At 43.2% G+C, this 22,296-nt stretch overlaps 1 protein-coding gene across 3 annotated transcripts in view; it reads left to right on the top strand.

The window, feature by feature from the left end:
• The window catches only part of CHN2 (chimerin 2), a 311,035-nt gene that overhangs the window by 166,195 nt on the left and 122,544 nt on the right, over nt 1–22,296 (top strand). For all 3 annotated transcript variants that reach the window (XM_072964759.1, XM_072964760.1, XM_006201844.4), the window contains one exon: nt 15,103–15,141. Coding sequence is in view for 1 of the 3 variants with exons in the window: in XM_006201844.4 (XP_006201906.1) it covers nt 15,103–15,141 (39 nt within the window). In the remaining 2 variants the exon portion in view is untranslated. The remainder of the gene's footprint in view (nt 1–15,102; nt 15,142–22,296) is intronic.

Genomic DNA, 22,296 nt, shown 5'->3' with positions numbered 1-22,296 from the left:
GTGTGCGGGCGTCTAACGTGAGCGCCGCAACAGAGTGACAGGTAAATATGTGTTATCTGGACAAATTAGGAAATTGACAGATGATCTTTTATAAAGGCACAGGTGTGTAAATACACTGTTCCTTACAATCATGCCACTGAAAGTAGGTAAACAGAGGTTACAAGTGCAAACAGCTTCAGACAGGAGGATAATATTAAGGAAAGATTTGTTTTAACATTTGGTTTCTGATTCTGGTTGTGGAAGCAGGAACTTTCACACACCGCGATTAGGAAGACAAATGTGCCACTGTGCAAACAGCAAGAGGATATGACTCTCCCGCCAGCACGCAGGACAGCTGTCCCAAGTGCCGTGAAGGCAGGCGACACTAAGATAACAGCGGGGGACGGGGAGGGGGGTCTATTCTTCTTGCTCTGTTATGTAATGTAAATACTTTCTCTTCCAGAAATCATTGGGCCGCTGGTTGTTTGCCTCATTCTTAACCCTTTAATTATAGACCCACCGATGCTGTCACCCATCCTGCCACGGTGACAGGAAGGCTTTCCTTCCTGCGTACATTTGTTCGAACATGCAGCATCCAAGCGATAGATAACACGCTAATGCCAAGTTGAACACTGAGCTCTAAATCAGCGTCTTGCAGCTCGTGAAGGCTTGCTCTGACTGTCTCTGCTCTGTTTCTCCTTCCTGTACATCGCAGTTGCGCTTCCTGTGCTGTTTTTGTTGCTTTGTGGTGCAGTGGGTGAGGTGTCTGCAGTGTTGCTCATGTGTGTGTTTGTGATCTTTAGACATATTTTCTCTGTAACAGGTTATTTGTAAAGTAAGTGATAAGAAACCGCAAAGCACTGAAACCCAGAAGCAAAGCAAAACTTGAGGCTCTGGTTTTTAGGAGGTTTCAAATATTAGAACCAACTACAGCCCCACTAGACAATCCAACTGGGCCTCATCTATTTTTACTTGGCTGACAGTGATAGGTGAGGTTTAGGTTGGTTATAGATGAAGACAGAATGAACACAATCTTAGATCTAAGTAAAGAAGTTTAACACAGTGAAGCAAATGTATTTAATGAATTATAATAAAATATGACAGGTTATTCTTCCCAAGATGACCGTTGGGTATATATGGTATTATTTTTACAGGGTACAAATGAGTTGGCCAACTTTGGGGTAAGGTTCCATATCTGTAAAATGGGATAATACTACCCACCTCACAGTGCTGTTGGAAGATCCTGTGTGATGATATGTATTAAGTCCCATAATATGGCAGGGCTCAGTGGGAGAGGCAGGATTTTATCATGGAAAAAGCATGATTTTCAGAGTTGGATAGACCTAAATTTGAATATTCAGCTTTACTATCTATTAACTTTGTGACTCTGGGCAACTTCATTATTCCTCAGTTTACTCACCTGTATAATGGGACTAATAATCTCCATTTTATAAGCTTGTTATAAATACTAAATAAGACTGCACCTGAAACACCTAACATCATGTAATAAACATCTGTCAATAGAGGGGAAAATATCTGTCTGTATTTATGATATATGCTCCAGATGATTTTTCAGAAAGAAGATGTCATCTTAACATTTTATTTATACAAAATCTCTCATGTAGTTGCGTTTCTCTCTCAGTTACTTTATTTTGGGCCCCCAGCTGCTTTCTAGAAGAGACAAAGTAGACCTGAAATTACCTTAATCAGTGATAGTTTTGCCTTCTTGTAGGGGTTACTTAATGAAATTCTTTTTCAAAAGGAGGCTAAGAACTTTAACTCAGATATAGTCACAATTACGAGTGTTAAATGTAATTGTAAACAACTCTTTTAAATATTTTTTCTTTTTCTTTTTATTTCAAATGATATAAAAGGATGTACAGTGAAAACCTAGTCTCCCAGCCTCTCCTGACCTGCCGTCCCCAGGTCTCCTCCTCCCCAGACATATGTTCAAGCCTGGCAGTTTCTTCCAGAGCTGCTTTGTGCTCTGTAAACACTGAGCTGGCTGTAGCTTGCTTTTAAAATTTAACATCTTGGAGAGCTTTCTGTATCAGCCACCTCATTCCTTTTAGCACTGTCAAGGTTTTCCATAAATGAATTTTTGAAAAAGCATTATAACCAGTGGTTATGTTGTGAAGACCACCCACAGGATGAGTGAACAGCCAGCTGCCCTCATGTGATGTGATTCCATGGCTGGGGCCAGGGGAGATGTCCAGTGGCACCATTGCACATGGACCTTTAAGTTTTTTACCCTGAAAAGTATAAGGAAGAAGTGAGTATGATGTGCTCTGAGAAAAAAATGTCTTCGATGACTCAAAAGTGCCAAAGAGATACATAGAGAATTTACATAAAGTTGTCCTATGAAATATGAGTTAATGAAAGCACTATCTCTAAATTTGTGTATTATTTTATACATGGTTCTATTACATATGTATAACTGAATTAAAGAATTAAATAGCATGAGTAGATACCTGATAATTTCATTATCTCTAAAAGTTTATATATTCACAGTCTTTTTGTGGAGGACCTGCCCATTAGAAAAATGGAAGCTGCCTTCTGCTGGGGGTTGCTTAGAACCACCCCCCACCCCCATAGTTAGCAGTCCTGTTCTAAACATGAACAAAAATCAAACAAAATAAAGCAGGCATAGGCTAAAATGTCACCCGTATCACTAAGGGCAGGCAGGAGAGTGGTCAGTGAGGTGGACTTGCATACTATCGAATCCCAGAATTAAGCAGGCTTACCTGTCCCCCAGGGGCAGCAGAGCTGGACAGCCAGGGCCCCGCTCCCAAGGACTGGCACAAGCCAGGAGATAAATGGCTTCCCTCTCCCCTGGACTCCACGTAGGCCCAGATAGAGGCCAGGAATTCACTTACTGGGTGTGCTTCACAGGCCAGGAGTGGAGTGTATTTGGACATAATGCACATACTCACTTTGACTAATTCTCACTGCATCTATGAGGCAAGTCAGTTATTCCGTGGCAGGTAAGGGGGTCACCTGTTCCATCAGCTGAGGAAGGATGGCTTCACCAGGACTGCTGGCATCGGCCTTCTGCCTTTTCACCTCCAGGTCACGCGGAGCAGCTCTGAGCAGAGAACGCGGCAGTGGGAAGGTTGCAGCTGCTCTGCTGCACTGATAATTTAAGGAGTTCGGGAGCTGCCCGCCGGGAGAGCTCTCAGAGGGCATCCAGCCCAATCCCTGTCTTATGGATGAGAAAACAGGCCCATCTGGGTCAGGGTTGGCCCAGTAAACTGAGTGGAGCCAGGGCTAGAAACTCCCAGAGTCACTGACGAGAGCACAGTTCTCTGCCCTTGCTTTGAGATGCCCATTGCAAGAATTCTCTAAATTTTCCATTTTCCGGGCTAGTTCTCTCCTTCACAGGCGGGAGCATAGCCAGCGGCCCTCTGAAGGGCATGTTCCGCTGTGGCTGGTTCTGTTTTCAGCCTTTGACACCAACCATGACCTGGCAGACTGGCCAGAGTGAGCGGCTGCTGACACGTCCTTTCTCGGTATCAATCTCCACAACTCTGTTAACCATGCCGACTCTATGAACTGGACCAGCTGTGAGGAATGGCTGTGCTAAACCAGAGGGCCCATTTGTTTCCAGTCTGGTTGTTGATAAGCCAGGCCCGGGCATGGGCTGAATATTTCTGTTGATAAAGAACTTGGGGGAGTGTCACACGTAGAGTCCGATACATAGAGGGAGGAAGAAGAACAGGGACGGACTCAGGGAGGGAGACTGGAGGGAGGGAGGAGGGGAGGAGAGGAGAAAAGAGAGAGGGAGGGGATTTCAGTCAATAAGATTTCACTTTTTTTATTCAAAAAGAAATGGCAGAAAATTGAATACGGTCCTAAGTTTTCCTGCTTCTCTGGTCCTGCTTGCCACAATGTTCAAGCCATGTAATATCACTGAAGCAGAAGAGAAATAAGATAGAGCTGAAATTTTAGCTTCTGCTAAAATACTTCATTTTAGCTTCTGCATTGCTGATTCTCCTATGGGACTAGGGCCATGGGGAGAAAAATCAGTTGGCTCTGAAGCAAGACAGGCCTGGATTTGAATTCTTCTTTTCCACTGTGTGATCTGGGGCAAATGATTTAGTCTCTTTGAGCTTCAGCTTCCTTATTGCTAGGAGATAAAAATACCTTACAGGAGCCCCGCTATATGCTTTCATAGGACCCGTGAACTTTGTCTGTCATAACAGTTTCCCTAGTTTATTGTAATGACTTTTTAAGTGTTTGTTTGCCTTTATTGCTGGACTGAAGGCACTCTGAAAGCAGATACTGGGTTTGCCTTGCTCACGGTTATGTCTTTGTCATGCTATTTAGCAGGTCATTATTTGCTGAAAGGTGGATGGTTGGGTGGGTGGATAGATGGATAAGTGGATAAGTGGAGAGATGGGTGAATGTGTGGAGAGGTGATTCAGGAAAATTGTAAAGATTAGAGGTAATGCATATAAGGGACCTACCCCAGAATCTAGAATCTACCGTGCACTTAAAATTCCTTTCCACTCTTGGTAGAAGACCTCACTTCCTCTTCTGTCTCTGCATTTAGACTTCCTCTACTTGACTCTCAATGTAATATGGGCAAAAAAAAAAATCTTTCTTTCCAATGGCAGGGCTATGATTTATGAGCTGCTTTCATGAGCATTTAGTCTGTCACCGCCACTACCACCATATATCTGAAGATACAAATACCCACCGTAAGCTCAAGACACACAGAAAGATATTATTATCATAGGGGAAGAAAATGGCTTTTCTAAATGGCAAGAGTAGAAAGCTGGCTGGAGATATACCTAAACTGTCTTCTCCAGGAAAGAAGACATCTCTTTCAGGAAAGAGATGAATAAAAGAGTAATTATCAAGAAATAACTGAGTACAAGACTCTCTTTCCTCTCTATGTTAACAGCACCTTCCTGTCTAACCTTGCTATATAACATGGCACTTTCTACCTTATGTTTTTGTTACGTGCACGTGTGGCCAGGAGCCGGATGCCCAGCAGGCAGTGCTTGTTGAGTGAATGAATGAGCTGATGTCTTTATTTCATCTCCTGACTGATTTCTTGTGATTAGAGTCTGCATCCTGCCTTTATATCCACACCAGTGCCTAGTGCAATATTTTGTGCCAAGTAGGCTGTAAGCTCTAGGTAAATATTTGTTAGATGAATAAATGAATGCCCAAAAGGGCTTCTGGAGGAAAGCCAGGAAAACATTCCTCTGATGAAAAGAATTTATAAAAAGGCAGGCAAATGCTGGAAGGGAGAATATTGGTGGGTGGGTGGGGGGGCTGGGGGGGTTGGCAGGGGAGACAAGAGAGGCTTCCAGGCTGAATGGCAGTAGTGGGTATGGTGTTGTCTCTAAAGAAATAGCAGAGGGAGAAGTGTGTGATTGATAAGGGAAGAAATTATCCACTAGGAAAGCTGCTCCTTCACGCTGGGAGGAACCTGCACTTTGTAGAAACTTAGGCCCCAGAAGTAGGGAGAAGGTCCTGAGAGAAAGGGACAGCAGGGACATGGGCGAGTGGTTTGGCAAGAGGTAATGACAGTGGCATCCAAAGGAGAGCTCCTACGTCTTGATCCTCGTCCCCCTTTATTGGAAAGAGATGTCCGCTTCCGTGTCACTGCCGCACCTCCCAAGAGGGTTGTTTATACTCACAAGTTCTGTTTTCCTAGCTTCCATTCGCCCTTCATCTTACATAACTGTGGCTTCTGCCCACACCCCACTGCAGAGTCATCACAAAGCCCCTGTTGCTGAAGCAGTCGTTCCTCCTCATGCTTATCTCGTTTGAGTAGCTTCTGATACAGTTGACCACTTCTCCCTTTTAAAATCTTTCTTGTCTCACCTTTCATGTCCCCCATCTCACGGTTTCTCTCTTATATCTCTGGTCTCTACTTACTCTCCTCTTCTTCTCAGCCCTTAAATGTTGATGCTCCTCAGGGGTTCTGTCGAAGGCCTCCTTTCCTTCCTCCAAACACCCATCCTATGTTGTGCCACCTGCTATAGTGGCTGCAGTCGGCATCTGTATGTTGGGGCTTCCAGTTCTAAATCTCCCACCCAGATCTCTCTTCTGAACTCCAGCCCTCTTAGATATGTTCACTTGGCTGTCCCATAGACGTCTCCTTCCAACAGGGAAAAGCCGAGCGCATCGCCATCTGCCAAACCTGCTTCTCCTCTGGTCCGCCCTGTTTTTGTGAGTGGCATCACGATCCACCCAGTTGCTCGTGCCAAAAGCCATCCGTCTTCTTCCACCCAAGCCAGAAGTCATTTTTCCTCCTCTCCTCCTCTGTTTATATCCAGTTTACCACCAAGTCCTGTAGATTCTATTTTCTCAACATTTTCCAAACCCATCCCATTTTCTCCGTCTCCACTGCCACCATTCAAGTTCAGACCACTAGTGTCACCTGCCTAGGTTACCTCAGCTCCCCGATTGGTCACCACCCTGTTATATCCCTCCAACCCCCTTATCTTCCCTCCCTCCCATCTTCTCTTCCTCCAGTCCGATTCCATACTGCAACTGGAATGGTCTTTCTAACATACAAATTGGACACTGTATCCTCCTTGCTTACATGTCCCCTTCCCCTTCCTTCTAGAAAAAGGTAAGCCTTTAGCATGGTTTTAAAACCCCTTAATTATCTGGCCCTTACTTGCCTCTCTAATTTAATTCCTAGCCACTCTGAAACCTACACACGCACACACACACACACACACGCACGCACGCACCAGTGGTCTCTGTTTCAGCCAGCAGGCTGAGCCACCTCCGGCTCTCAGTGCCATGTTCTATCTTGCCTCTGGTCCTGACAGGCTGCACCCTGGCCCACTAGTCATGGTCCATGAGCCTGTTTGTCCACAAAGGCACTCCTTGCCGTGGGCTTCTATAGTAGATACCTGGGTAACAGAGTGCCTCTTTGACTAGGCTTAATGTGCAATGATTCTAGAAGTTACTTATGCTTCTCTTAGTCTTTGGGGACCCTAGGCCTTACTGTTAGACTCCACTTTTCTGGGATAATTCTTGAAGGAGCCCTGGACAGAGCTGAGTAATGCCAGAGGTAACTGGCCAAGGCCTGGGGAAGGGCCTGACTGGCGCAGGCCCCACTCAGCCTCCCGAAGGTTGAGAAGTTCTGGTAGATACTCCTCTTACATACTCCTCTTGGACATCCTCTTGCTGTTCACTTGCCTCCTCATTTGTTTGTGTCCCTCAACAGGAATGCCTGTTTTGAGTCATGAAGAAGTCTTGCACTTGGCCAACTCTTATTGAACACCTACTATATCCTGGGAGACAGTAGTCAGGGCCAGCAATGCTGTTTGTGCCCGGCCGAGGGGATGCGTCGGGGCTGAACCAAGCCTGGACTCCCCTCACCAGGCCTGTGCTCTGACTCGGGGCTGTGTCTCCCAGTGGAAGCATCTTATTCACACACAGGTGCTGTCCAGTGGCCAAGCCATGCACCTGCCTGAAAAGGGGTTCTTATTCTAATTTATCAAAGGTACTCGAGATGCTCCGGGTGACCCAGACATCAGAGAAGATAAATGAGGTTCTTGCTCTCATAAGTGCTGTCTAGCCTGGGGAGACAAAATATAAACAAAGAAATATATAAGGGCATAATTTTAAAAATCAGATAATGAAAAGGCTCTGCAAAGAATTTTAAAAGGTATCCGAGAGACAGCTTTAGATTGGGTGGTCCAGGACGATGTCTCTGAGAAGCCACTGCATTTAAGCTGGGATCCAGATGATAATGAAGCCAGCCATGTGGAAAGCAGAGGGGAGAGTCCGTGTAACATCTCTAAGACTAGAATGGTCCTGATGTGTATTCAAGGATGGAAAGAGAGGCCAGAGTGGCCGAGGCATAGTGGGCAAGAGAGGAGACTAATGAGATGACCAGGGAGAGGTGGCCAGGGGCCAGATCATGCAGAGCATGAAGCCCTACCTGCCTTGTTCGCTGAAGCATTCCCAGGGCCTGCCTCATTGTATTTATTCAATAAATACCTGTTGGACAGAAGAATCTCATCCCGCCTCTGCATACAGAATAAGTGGCCCAGACAGAAGTTCCATGTGGCCCCAGTGCCCTCTAGTGACCACAAACTCCAGCCCAAGGCCCTCTGTGGATGCCTTCATCATCTTCAGAAAATCTCAGCTTAGTCTTGGCCTTGGGGCCCAGCCTGGGGGCCCATCAGTAATTTCTGGACTATGTCTCATTAGCTAGTCTCCTCAAATAGGACTAAATCAGCTACAAAAAAATCTGTGAAATGAAACTGACAGATGCAAACCAGGCCTTCATTCCTTACCCAAGCAGCAGTTTCCAAAGAGAATACATGGATGTCTAATTTCTCAGGGGGATGAAGGGGACCTGTATGGGTGACAAGCATTTGAACACATTCCTGTATTCTTCAGCCAGTGTGACAGCAGGAGAGCTCTGTTAACAGCCTTCACATCTCAGTGTTTCTCGGCAGTCAGGATGGTCTCCGGGTCATCCCACGGCTCAGGCGTGGCACCACTGGGCTGCAGTGGCCTGATAAGACCACAGCCGCAGGCTGCATGTGGTGGCCCCTCACACACTTCTGAAGCCCCGAGCTTGGGCATACTGTACGCGTGCAAAGGCACATTGCTGCGTGAGCACAAACATCACACACTCTTCGTGTGGTCGTCGTTTGCTTTCGTTTGGATCCCAAACCCATTCTGGGTCCATTAAGCTAATCACCCAACAAATTCTGAACTGTCATCTCATTGTGAGGCTGTCCCACGGCTGACTAAAAAGCCTGTTTCCACCCAGCTTCCCTGGAAAAAGCCCATGAACTGCAGCCCATTTGCAAATGTGTGCATCAATAAATCAAAAGGGATGGCAGAGACCCGGGTCTTCCGGGAGAGCCGATGGCAGAGGGAGGGACACAATCCTTCCACCCTCTATTTTCCAAATGACTCCCTTGATGCAATACAGGCAGCTTTGTCTGAAATACTCTTAAGGCGGAGTCATCACCAACTTCCTTGGCAAATCATTCTTGAACTTTTTCACTCCACTGATTTTCCAGAGCCCCTGCATGAGTTTCTCTGTTAGTGTAGTCGTCCTCCACTGAGCCAGGCGAAGGCATCTGGCCTCCTTGATGTTTACAGGTATTTCCTCTTTGATTGTCACTTACCCAAGTGTAGCACATGGCGTTCTCTAATTTTTCTTCATTAATCAGTCCCCAAATTCCTTTACACTTGCTTCTCAGGTGATTCCATCAAATGAACAGATTTCTGGAGCTGAAAATGCTTGGAAGAATATAGCCTTCCAGCTGCAGCCACCAAAACATGTGGGATTAGCCTGTTTTCACCTCCATGACCATATGTTTCCACAGAGTCATTTCCAGGAGCAGAACGTTCTGTGCCGCCATTTGCTTCCCTGCAAACGCATATACTTAGTTTCATCCATTTATTTTTCTAATTGAGTCTTAAAGGCATCAAAAATTAAAATGTGTATTGATAAAAGCCAGTGTGGGTGAGGACATGGGGAAACAGGCATTCTTTCACACACTGCTGAGAGTTCCAATTGATACACCTTTCTGAAGGCCATTTTCACAATAGCTCTGAAAAAATAAAAAATATGCAGACCGTCTCTTCACCCAGCAGTTCAGTTTCCCAGAATCTAAACTGCACATAGAACATATCATTGAAGCATTGTTTTTAACAAATTGATAATAACTTCAGTGTCCATCAGCTGGAAATGATTGCATAAATGAATTGAATGCATTTTGGTATATAGATACAATGGAAGACCAAGCTACAGTTTAAAAAAAGACCCACAGACCTGTATGTACTGACATGGAAAAATGCCAAGAAAAGATCATTAAGTTCAAGAGCAAATCACAGAACACTATATGATATGAGACCACTTTTATAAATTTTTATTCTAGCCATTTACAAGACAAAATCTGGAAAGATTCACTCTATCTATTTATGGTGGGTTTTTTTGAGGTTAGGAACTTACAAGAGATACTTTTTAATTGTTGGGCTTTTTCTGTTTTTCAACATTGTGTGTATTGTAAATTTAGTGAAAACAACAGAGATTAAATAATTTTTGTCATGCTCTTGATCTAGGAAGATGACTTTTTATGACACGTGCTCTCGATCACCCCTGTCGCCCTCTCTTTGGGTCTCTGACATCGAAGAGCTTTTCATGTGCTGATCCCAGAATTCCTCCTCTTCTTCCCACGGTTCTGAATGGCAGCACTGTCTTTGCAGGATTTACTTACTTTAGCACGTAAGATTTTCTCAAGATTGCTTCCAAGTTTCACCTGTACCTCCAGGTCTCCTAAACCAGCTTTTCTTTTTTTCATTCTTTTCTTTTTGTTTAATATGTTCAGATTCTTTATGAATTATTTCACTGCCATGGTCTTATTATCTATTTTTGTAAGGTTTTGATCATTTTCTAGGCATCTGTGTCTTTTTTCTCTTTCTCCTCTCTAATAAGCAGAGATACCTGCTTGCCAGTCTGCTTAGAGTTGCTCATTAACATTTATTTCAGAGAATTTTTAAGAAGACTGAGGGAACTGGGCATAGCCTTTTCCTACAGAAGCCCTAGTCTCCTTTCTTTTATCTTCACTCTTAGTTCTTCCTAGACTAATCTATATGTATTGCATGCATTACTATAGGAATTATTTTTGTTGAGTCTTTTTATTTCTGCTTTATTTTCAAGGTGGTGATTTATTTAGACAGTATGTTTAAAAAAATAGAGAGAAACTACCTAGCACTCTTATGAATTTATTTCTCATTCATTTTAATTTTTATACAAGCAGCGGGAACAGAAAATTAGGAAATGCAGTTGAACAAAAGAAGAGAAAATTAGAAATCACCTATATTTTCACTACCAAGTGTAACAACTGTTAATTGGATTTATAGCCTTGTAGATCATTTCTATGAATATAAATATTTATCTTTTCCTTAAAATGGGATCATACTTATTAAATTGTTTTGTAACCTGATTTGTTTAATACTTAATGTAGCATAAATATTTTTCTGTGTCATTAAGGAAAGATAATAATAACAGCAAATACGGAGTTTACTACATGCCAGACACCAGACTGAGTATTTAATGCATATTAAGCTATCCTATCTTTACAACATGCTATATGTTGGGTAATATTATTATTTCCATTTTATAGATTGAAAAACTGAGGCACAGAGAGATCAGATAACTTGCCCTACTTCACAGAGCTAGGTTTTGAACCTAGGTGGTCTAGCTCTAGAGGTCATGCTCTGGACCAGGAGCTCTGACCCACACCATCATTTTCATGGCTATAGTATATGGTAACTTACTGAACCACTCCCTTATTTCTGGTCTTTTATATTAACTGTTACACACAAAGCGCAAATGAACACCTTTTTCAAATATTTGTCTTTGTACTCATGTTCAGTTACTTCCTTAGGTTGATTCCCATGAATAGAATTGCTGAGTCAAAGAACTTACATGTTTTTTAAAGCTCAGTTATATATGAGTCAGTATTTTTAAGCAATGTATTTTTTAAGCCACTTTGACACTCATAATTTATTGCTCCTTTCAAAAAATATGTATAACTGTCTTCTGGGTTCAATGATAGTATTTGTTTCTGAGAATGTGGAATTTATTCTGTTCTACTTCCTCCTCCTTCTTTCTGCATTATACCCATTTCTCTAAAATATTTAACAATATAATATACCCCTCCTGAAAGTATAATGTCTTATGTTGTCAGTACTTCCTATACGTGGCATCTCCTGGACTTTAACTGTTAGATGAAGCGTATGTATTGATGGAATACTGTCCTACCATTTGACTTGATGTCAGTTTTCATACCACTAATTTTCTTTCTTTTCTCTATTTTATTTTCTTCTTCCAAGCTTCACAAAAACTGTAGTAACGAGTCTGTTATATAATAATTTTTGTGTTGATGTCAGTCTGTGTAAACTAGGGTGGACCCCCTGGCAAGGATGATGCTGTGTCAGGCTGGAGGGCATAGCCCTCTGCTGTAATTCCACCTCTGCCTCTCACTTGTCTTATGACCTTGAGAAGGCCACTTCGTCATTCTGCATTTCATTTTTTTCATTTGCCAAATGAAGAAGGTGAACTAAATGACCTAGAAAGCCTGCTCCAGGTTAAAAAAAAAAAGTGTCTGGCTATCCAAGAGTAAAGTAGATTTTCAAAAATATTATGTGAAACTGAGGCAAATGTGATGTTGGTGGGGCAGTGCTGGAGGCAGCTAAAGATTTGTTTCAACATATTAAAAATATTTTGTGCCTTGTTGCTTGACCAGGGCCTCCTAACAGTGCACTTTTGTGGCTTGTGAAACGAGTCTCTGAGACCAAGGTAATTATAGTTGTTCCACTGAAGCATGGCAAATGGCCTCTCACTTTGAATTCTTTTATGAGAAAGAGAAACCTTCCATGACAACAGCACTGGAATTTAATTATAGGCTCCAGATCTGGGGGCAAGAGTAGAGACAGTCATTGGCTGCGGCCACGGGAGAGAAGACAAGAGCCTGAGCTCACCTGGGAAGGACCGGGACAGGGTGATGTTGTGACAGCAACACAATGACAACATTAGTGGGCCTTCATGGGGCTCATGCTGTTCGCCAGGTGCTGTCCCAAGAACTTTATACACATTATCTCGTTTAATTCTCACAATCACCCTAAGAGATTAGTTATAAAGTAGTTACATTTATTTTTCTGTCTTATAAAGATGCATATTGGGAGGCTTTTAAAAGAAGTCGAGTAACCTGCTTCAAGTTATTCAGCCAGTAGTTGTCAGAGTAAGATTTGAACACTGAGAGTTCATTCATTTATTTAATGTATGCTTTTTGAATGTCTGTTGTATGCCCGACACCCTTCTAAGGGCTGACGTGGCCCAAGTGAATGAAGCAAAATTCCCTGCTTACATGGAGTCTGGCTATTGTGGGATAAGCCCAGTAATAACAAGCTAAGAAGTCAGTCATAAATGTTTCTGTTTTATTCCAAATGCAAATGGGAGACATTGGAGAACTTTAAGCAAGGAAGCAGGATGCTCTCCAGTCGCCACGGACGGCTCTCCTCACCTCTGTGTGATGTTGCCAACAGCGAGCAACCAGAAAGGTTTGCATTGTCTGTGTGCAGGAAAGCCTCAGTGAAAATTTAAAGGTTAGAAGCCAGTATTTCAGACGAAATGAAATTCTAGGCTTTCCACAGAACAAGACTCAAATGGACAGTGAGAGGTCATCTAATCCTAACTTCTGACTTTCGGTCCGAAGGCCTTAGGACATGCAGATCGAGCGTCTGAACTGTGTTTAAAAACCTGCCTAAAGGAGACTGCTTATTTTGGGGGATGAGCTTCCCTCAATATGTAGAAAGCTACACTAGGGTCTGAATGTTCTTGACCACTTCTTCATCTGGGGGTTGTATTCACCTTATGGTGATGTAAGTCTCATCCAAAATAACAAGACAGCTTTGGGTAGATACAATCTCAGGGATTCACATTTCTGTCTCTGTGTGTGTGTGTGTGTCTGTGTGTGTGTTGATTTTTATCTTTGGAAAATATTTTGGAGGGCACCATCAATGTTTTAACATACAGGACCTGGCTTTTCTGGTGAGGTGGCATTGTATGGATGATTCTGGAATTTCATTGTAAACTCAGCAACATGATTTATTTTATTTGAATGTTCTTTATACACAAACACTCATATTAACCCATTAAAATTGGTTTCTGTCACATGTAGGATGAAATGAGTTACTGGTTTAGGTTAAAAGCTCACTATTACGTTATCTACTTTGAGAAAAGTATTAAGAGTTTTACTTTTCTTCAGCAAACTAAGTTTGCATAACAACATAGACCATTATTAATACGCTGTATTTGTGTGTGTGCCTGTGTGGCTGATTATCCATAGACCCTGACAATGCAAGCCCAACAATATAGATTTATTTGTGTGAAACTATCTTAGGAGGCATGTAGTTGCCTCTGGGATCGGGCGGGCCCCACAGAGCAAGTCATTAATTGTGAAAGAATTTAATTTAAGCTACACAACCATCACTGAGTAAGATCTGGGGAAGTTCACCACTCTTGAGTTAGTTTTTATTTATAAGAAGCATATTTGTTTCTCAGGAGGGGTGAAATTCTCAAACTACCTTACTGCGTGAGATTAGAAAAATTCTGTTCCTTTGCATGTACTACTCAAAGTACATCCTTTGCAAGTAATCTATGACAGTGGCACAAGGACAAGGGCCACATGAGACGGCTGTGTGATGCCATGGGCGTGCAGGATGACAGAACAGTTTCCTTACCAAAAGGGGCTAAATTAGAGAACTTTTAAGGCTTCTCCAGCTCAACATTCTTTGATTTGGGGAGAAGGATTTTTCCCTCTGGCTGTTTAAGCTGGAGTCTGTCTTACAAAGACCTTAGCTATGAGCTCAGGAGGGCTCTGATAACTCCGTCAGGATTATAAATTCAGCTGTCAGCGTTGGGATTGTTGAGTTGACTGAACAAGCAGATTTTCCCCCATTGTCTGCTTTCTAGATTGATGAATAACAATTCCGTCCTCTCCATTTTGTTGTAACTCTTTCACTCTGACACTTCTGATTGCTGAGAGGTTTTCTGGAAATTTCCTAAGGCACACACTGGAGTAGATTCAAGGAGATAATGTGATTCCAATTGAATCATCAGTGTCTCTGCTGTCAGACTTGGTATTTTAGGAGTTCAGTTGGTTGAGTTGTACAACTTCCCAGATTTAATATTACAGACTTGCCACTGTGTCTTGCCCTCAAGTCTTAATAAATGGACTAAAGGTCTGATTGGAATCTGTGAGGTGAATTATATGTTTATTATGCCACGTTAAGTAAATACTGTTTGAAAGGATTACTGGAGGTTACAATCAAGTTAATTGCTTTAAAAATCTTTTTTGATTTACTGGGCCCTATGAAAATGGTTAAGCAATTGATTCTGTCATGGTAAGTGACCTGAAGAAAGTGGTGTTGGCTCCACAAGGGTTGCGGTGCACACTTCCTCCCTCATGCCCAGAACTGTCCCGTAAATGAGCAGAGGGTCCCCCTGGGACCGGAATGCAAGGGCTGCTGACAGCCTGTTGTTCCTCCAGAGAAGGCTCGTGTAGACAGTTTGACGTTCAGGCTGACCGATTAATTTCTTTCTTTTTATTCTAGATGCTGAAGAATACCAGCCTCCAATATGGAAATCGTACTGTGAGTATCTGAAATGAGGATCTCCTCAGAAGTCTTTAGCAGGCTTGTCCTTTGAACAATTCTTGCCGTTGATTTAGTGCATGCAAACTCCCACATCACAGCACTGCAAACCCAAATCTTTCTTTTTCTACTAAGGAGAGATATTGGTGAGAGAGGACTGGACCTCTGAGAGCTGGCTGCCTATGACCCACTTAGGAATGCTTAGAAAAAGAAAGATGTACCTTCTGACTCTTTCTTTGGGGCTTCTCTTTTCTTTCTCTTTTCTGTTCTTTCTTTCTCTTTTCTTTTCTTTCTTTTCTTTCCTTTCTTTCCACAGCTGGTCAGCAGGGGTGAGTGTGTTGACATCCATGAATTATGTTCTTGGCCATTCATCCTAAAGCTGTAATATCATATGACATTTACCGCAAAAAAAGTTAACAGCGAAGAATGTTTGGTCACTAAGGGTGACTCCTTAGAAACAGAGATCATTGTCTTATCATCAGTCATCAAGCTGTCGTCTTCCCTTGTGAAGGCAGGCCGTTGTCATCACCTCACGCTCATTTTCTCCTTCCTTGGTATCATCCACCTGCTTGAGTAGTTCTCCAGCAGGAGAGGGGAGGAGTATGAGGGGAGGGGAGCCCACTGTGCTGAGAGCCAGGGCACAGGCTCCCGTTTAGGCTCTGCTTCTAGAAAGCAGTAAGAAGAACAGTTATTTCTCAATTATGGATGTTCTATTGTTCTATTGCACATTGAGACCTGCCCTGGGCCAGCCCCTGCCCTAGCTCTGCCTGAACTCTCAAATCGCACCGCAGCCTTAAGGTACAGGTACCATTATTATCCCCGTTTCACATACAAGGAAACCATAGCTCAGGGAGGTTCAGTAACTTGGCAAAGATTTTAGGAGAAGCATTGGAGTGGCAATCAGAGTAGAACCAAGAAGCGAGCCTGACCCACAACCTGCAAGTTTCCAAGATATTTTTCTTTCTATTTAAAATTGTATACATAAGTATATATGTATATATATATATAAGCATATATAAATAAGCATATACATACACAGACACACATATGCATATACCTATGTATGCATGTGTTTGTTACAAAAGCAACACAAAACTACATAAGAGACAAACATTAGAGAAATACATAAAGCTGAGAGTAAAAATTTCCTACAATCCACAGACCAGCCCCACACCATCTTCCACTCGGCTTTCCCAGTGGTTGACCCCTGTCAATTTTGGAAAGCATCCTTCTGAGTGTTTAAAATGCACATGCCTAATGTTAAGGCATTTTGTTGTTGTTCCCTTTCGTACAAATGGGCTTCTGCGGTACCCAGTGTCCTTCAACTTGCTTGTTCCACTTCACAAGTATCTTGTTTTTATCTTCCCGTGTCAGCATATATAGAGGCACCTCGTTCTTTATTACATGAGTCTGTTCCTCCATCTGTGAAATAAAGGGGTTGTGCTGGGTCTCTAAGGGCCCTTCCAATCTGCTGCTCTGCATTCTGATCTTCTATTTTAAAAGGCAGTGCTAATGACTTAGTAATTGGATGTTTTTGTTTGTTTGTTTCCTAATGGAGTGTGAAGTGCTCCGACAGTAAATCAACAGAATATCTGTAGTGAGAGGTGTTGGGAGCCCCATGACTTACTGCTCCTTGCACACTGCCTTGCACACAGCCTTGCATACATTAACTACCCAATAAATATTTGTTGAGTGAATGCCACCGCAGAGAGCTTTACTGAAGCGAAAGATGGCAGTGGCTCAAATTTGTTTCACTTTTTGATAAGAGACCTTGGGCCACCCAATGTATCTCTTAAAAACACTTTTACATCCTAAGGAAGCCAGAGAAGGTGTTGTTGATTACATGTTCACCATATCAATTTTACCTGAGTAGACTGATTTTAAGTTTGATTTTTGTGTGTGTTTTTAATTTGCTCTGGAATCATAAGACTCTAGGTGTCGAAGGGATGTTTGCGGCCATTTGATACAAACCTAATGGCATGTATGAAGTTCCTCTTTATTATACCCAACTAATAGTCATCCAGACTCTATTAGAGAGTCTCTAGTGATACAAACTCCACAACGGCGGGGACTGGGCCACCAGCAGGGCTATTCACAGCATCAAAACCACACTGATCAAAGGCCTGCAGGGTACTACCGACAAAGAACTCTCCTTTGGTTGCCCTGGATCCATTAACTCTTTGAGTTTGGGTGTTGGACTACGTATAAACTCATCTAACGACATTACTATCAAGCTCATGCTACTTCATCTTATTCCTAAGTTTATGTCAGAGGATAAGCATTAGGAATCAGCAACCGCTAAAATGTAGTCCTTACCTTCCTCTAATTTACTATCTAGTAAGGAAGACAGATGTAAACCAGTCAACATGCAAATGGACTGAAGCGACAATATACTGCTCCTCTGCCTCCTGGTATTAGAGAAGACTTTACAGAGGGGCTTAAAGTGCACATGAGTCTTGAAAGATAAATAGGAGAAGGAATCTGAGAGCCTTGTGGAACTTCGTGAGATACATTTCAATAGCTAAATATGCTAGAACAATAGCATTTTCCTTGTCTGAAAGTCCAACAAACCTATCAGAATAGCAGAATATGAAGTTTGTTTTGTTTTAAATAACCCATTGCTGAACCCATTCTGAACTTCAGGAATCACCAAGTCTTTCCCTTTGAAATGCTTTCAAACTATCTTTTGAGAGATGAATTTTAGACGTTGATGTCAGACTCACCATATTTATGGAATCCATACTTTTCCATCACACACTTAATTTTTTAACTCTGGCGATTACTTGGTACTTTGAAATTTCTCGTATGTTTACTAGATACAGTTCATTTTGCCATATTATAGGACTTGGTTTAAAAATGGATTATTTACAATGATGATTAAAGTATATAGGTATGTTTTTGCTTTCATCCGTCACCTATTGTTGGCCGTAATATTGACTTATTTGATATTGATTCTTATTATGAAGCCTTAGTCCCAATTACAACATTATTCCTAAAAGAAAATTAGTCTGCTTCATAATGATCCTCTTTATGAAGCTATTTTTAAGCTTTAATGCCAGTTGTGATGCTTTTAGGTGCAAGTAACAGAATATTCCACCCAATCGCATCCATTGAAGTAGGCAAAAAGTCCAGAGGCACTGGCTTCAGGCATGACTAGGTCCAGCAACTCAAATGATGTTACCAGAACCCAGTGTACACCTCCTCCTTTCTTGGCTCTACTTTCCTAGGTTCGTCTCCACTACTAGTAGGCCTTTGCCTTGTAGTCTCCAGAAAGCTACCCACAGCACCAGGGCTGCCACATCCTCATTGAAGAGCCAAAGACAGGCAGACAGTCTACTCCCAGCAAAAGTCTTAAGATGGAGTCTCAGCCCTATTTGACCTGAATCCCCATCCCTGACTCCATCACTGTGACCAGAGAGTTGAGATATGCTAACTGCCCTAAACCAATCAGGGTCTACCACTGGATCTTGAGAGGGATCACTCCTGTGTAATCCCCGAGACTGGAAACTTTGGAGTCCAGTAGAAATGGGGAAGAAAGACGCACATGCCTTAAAGTCAATCAACAAATGTCTCATTTAGAAATGTAGACAAATAAGGAACCTTAGACATCAGCTCTCTCAAAATTTTATATAAAGTGTATAGCTCATTCATTAAGTCATTCATTCATTCATTCCAGAAATTCACATTAAGTCTTTGTGTTAGGCCAGCCAGCGTGCTTAGTGCTGTGGGGCCACAAGGATGGATAAGACCGGGTCTTGACTCACAGAACAATGATGCCACACGAGGCTCCTTAAGCTCCTGCTTTCTCTGCTCCCCTTTCTTTTTCTTTCTTAGAAGTGAATGCTGTCACTTCCTGGGCTGTTCCCAGAAAAATAGTCTTGTCCCCAGATATCCTATATCTACCTCTAGTCCTTAATATTCAAGTCCAAATCCAAAAACATTGATGAAGTCACTGAGGGAGATTCGGTTTCTGTTCTTTAAAAAAAAAAAAAAAGCTATTTTCAAGTTTACTTTAAAAATCAAATAAAGCCAGGTCTAAAGCTTAAGCCAGAACTGTATGAACTGTATGCCCTAAGCAGGCAAATTTAAAAGCCAATCACCATGGGTATACTCTGAAAGACTTCATTTTTCAGAGGCCAATTGCCTGTTAGGTGACAGATGCTGCGGCCAGCCACTCTCCTAGGTGGGCAGCAGGTCAAGCAGTCACAGCATGTGTCTGTTTTTGTAAAGAAAAGTTTAGAACCTCAAAATTCTGATCCACAGACCCCCCTGTATCAGAATCACCTGAGGGGAATAGTTACAATGACTGTTCCTCTGCCGGATCCCAGATTTCTGAATCAGAAGAGTGGGATTATCTGCAATTTATCACACCCCACAGGTGAATCTAATGCACACTTAAGCCTGAGATCCCCCTGGTTCAAGTCTACACACCTTCATCCTCGGGCTTTTCACTGTGCCGTGGGACGAGAGAACTCCATCCCCATTAAGACTGGACTTTCTGTTAGCAAGACAAGGCCTGCACTCAGCAGGCTGGAGGTGGCGTTGGACCGAGAGGATATCAAAAGCCTCTGCTGTTTCTTACTCACACCCTTGAGTTTCTGTCCATGAAAGCTGGGAAGACAGGGTTGGTGAGCAGGGTGGTACTGGCTCAGGGTCACAGCCAAGTGGCCAGGTTGGGCTCCGGGTCCGCTGGCCCTCTTAAGAGACAAGTGGCTGTTAGAGGACATCCCTGCAGGCCTCTTAGGAGCCGATGGGTCTGGACTGGGCTTCACCATCACTCAGGCCACAGGCTGTCACTCAGCGTCCAGGGCCAGTGTGTTGATTCTGTTACCAGAGGATGAGTCGAGTTTTCTTATTGAAGCAAAAGTGAAACATTCTCTCAGTGAGCTCTGGGTTTCTCAACCTGCTTCAGGTTTCCTGGGGAGCAGCGAGCCCTTTCTCTACCTCCCCATTACCTAGTGACCATCCCTTCCCCGCCCCCCCCCCAGACAAAAAGCTTATTCTAGTGCTGAGAATTCTCTCACGTGCTATAAGGTCCTGGGGCTGAGGACTGCCTGGGATGTACATATTTAGAACATTGCTGTAGAAGCAAATTCCGTCACCTCGCCCCTTAGCCCACAGAACCACCCAAGAAGTGACCCATTATTGCACTTTGCTTGTGGCATGTGTTTGTTGAACAAAGAAAATTCAAGAAATGACATTTTCAGACTATGTGACATGTTGCAGTTATGTTAAATGAGCCTCAGAGACTTTCTTTTAATGGATTTTTGTTTTGTTATAGCCAACCTTGAAAATAAGGGACTGGGGTCCTCGCCTGAAGCTGAGATAGGGCCTAAGTTCCCATTTTTTCTACAGCTGCCATTGCAGTTGGTGGCCATCTCATTATCTTTATGGAGAATTACAACCCAGATGGCAAACAGGCTTTGTCAAATTCTGTTGCTTGAAACAGCACCAAGCAGATCTTGTAGATCTTGAGACCTGCTCACTGAGAGATAGTGATTGATTAATGATGTGTGCTGCCCTGGGGCTGGCGAGGAGAGGCGGCACCCCTGGCTTGCCTTTGCAGGGACTCCCTCAAAGTTGCTCCCCCGATCAGACTATTAATTCCCGGTGGTAGGACTGGCGAATGGCCTCGTTTCCCTTTACTCCCTAGAGGATACAGCTGCGGGCTTTAGCCAGTTGACACAGGAGAGGAACTGTCCGTTACCTTCCTTCTCCTGTAACCTCTGTGATTGTCGTGGCATCTCAGTGTCTCAGCATTCAAGGCCCTTTCCTCCATTCAGTCTGTAATCAAGCCCTGTCAATCCCCTTCCGCAATCAGCTCGCCTTCTCCTCTGTGTTTCCACCAGTGTTGTCTTAAATCACTTTCAGGATCTCCTTTGTGTACAACTAAAATACTGTTCTCTTTTGCTTCCCTGCCTCCAAGGGAAGCAAAGGTCAGTGGTCCCCACTCCTGGCCATGCACTGGACTCTCCCAAGGAACTTTAAAGAGAACAGATTTGGGGGATTCTTGCCAGGCTGGCAGAGTGAGCCTTGCCAGGGATGATGATGGTGTCTGGGAATCTGTATTTTATAACAGCTCCTCAGAAATTCTGATGCAGGCAGCCCCACTTGGGACCTCATTACCATCTACTTTAGGGAACCACTGGCAAGGCTGAAAAATATAGATCTTGGGATCTGGAAAACAGGCTTTAAATCTTGATTTCATCATTTTATCTGTGTGACCTTGAGCTTCTTCAAAGCCTGGCATCTCCACTACTTTATCACTGAGAGGGGAATAACAGTTACTGTGGAGGTTTATTACAGTGATTCAATGAGGAAATGTAGATAAGGTGTCTGGCACACAGTAGGTGTCCAGATAATGGCAGCTTCCATTATTCTGAATAGTCTTATCCTTGTTGTCATTATTCTGAAACGGACCAGATTATGTCACTATCCTGCTCAAAGCACGTCACAGCCTCCCCATTACAGACAAGATCATCCAGCTGCTTAGCATGACCTTCAAGTTCAGTCCCATGTGGCCTCCTCCCACATCTGCCCACCCTGGTGTGCCCATCCACACTGGACTCTCACTGACCAATCAGCACATCATTCCCTTTTTCTCCCAGGACTTTTTCCTCATCTGTACCTACCTCTCTTTTCTCTACCTGCTGAAACCCCACTGACCCTTCCAGGAGAGCTCCAGCCTCTCCCCTCAGGAAGCCGTCCCGATCACCTAAGTGAAAAGAACTGCTCCCTCCTTTCCCCCTCATTAAAGCGCTTGGCCCATCCTGGTTTCATTTCTCCACATGCATCTCCCTCATGCGATCAGTCCCCCTGAAGGCATGGATTGTGACCCATGAGTCATTTGATACAATATGCATTAAGCATCTACTATGTGCCAAGCATTGTTCTAGGTGCTGGGTGTCCCACAGTGGATAGAACAAATCGTTGCCCCCAAAGAACTTATACTTTAGTCAAGGGAGATGGCACACAAAATAAACCAATAAGGTGTGTTCATGGTGATGAGTGCTATAAAGTACATAAAATGGTGTAAGGGAGCAGAGCAATGGGATGGAATTTTATACTAAGTCAGCCAAGTCAGGGAAGACCTAAATGAAGAGGAGGAGGCAGCCTTACAGACATCTTGAAAAAAGGCAATCCAGGTGGCAGAAA

Source organism: Vicugna pacos, chromosome 7 (assembly GCF_048564905.1).
Source record: "Vicugna pacos chromosome 7, VicPac4, whole genome shotgun sequence".
Taxonomy (NCBI): Eukaryota; Metazoa; Chordata; class Mammalia; order Artiodactyla; family Camelidae; genus Vicugna; species Vicugna pacos.
The sequence above is the reverse complement of the archived record's forward strand: the minus strand, read 5'-3'. Positions and strand labels throughout refer to the sequence as shown.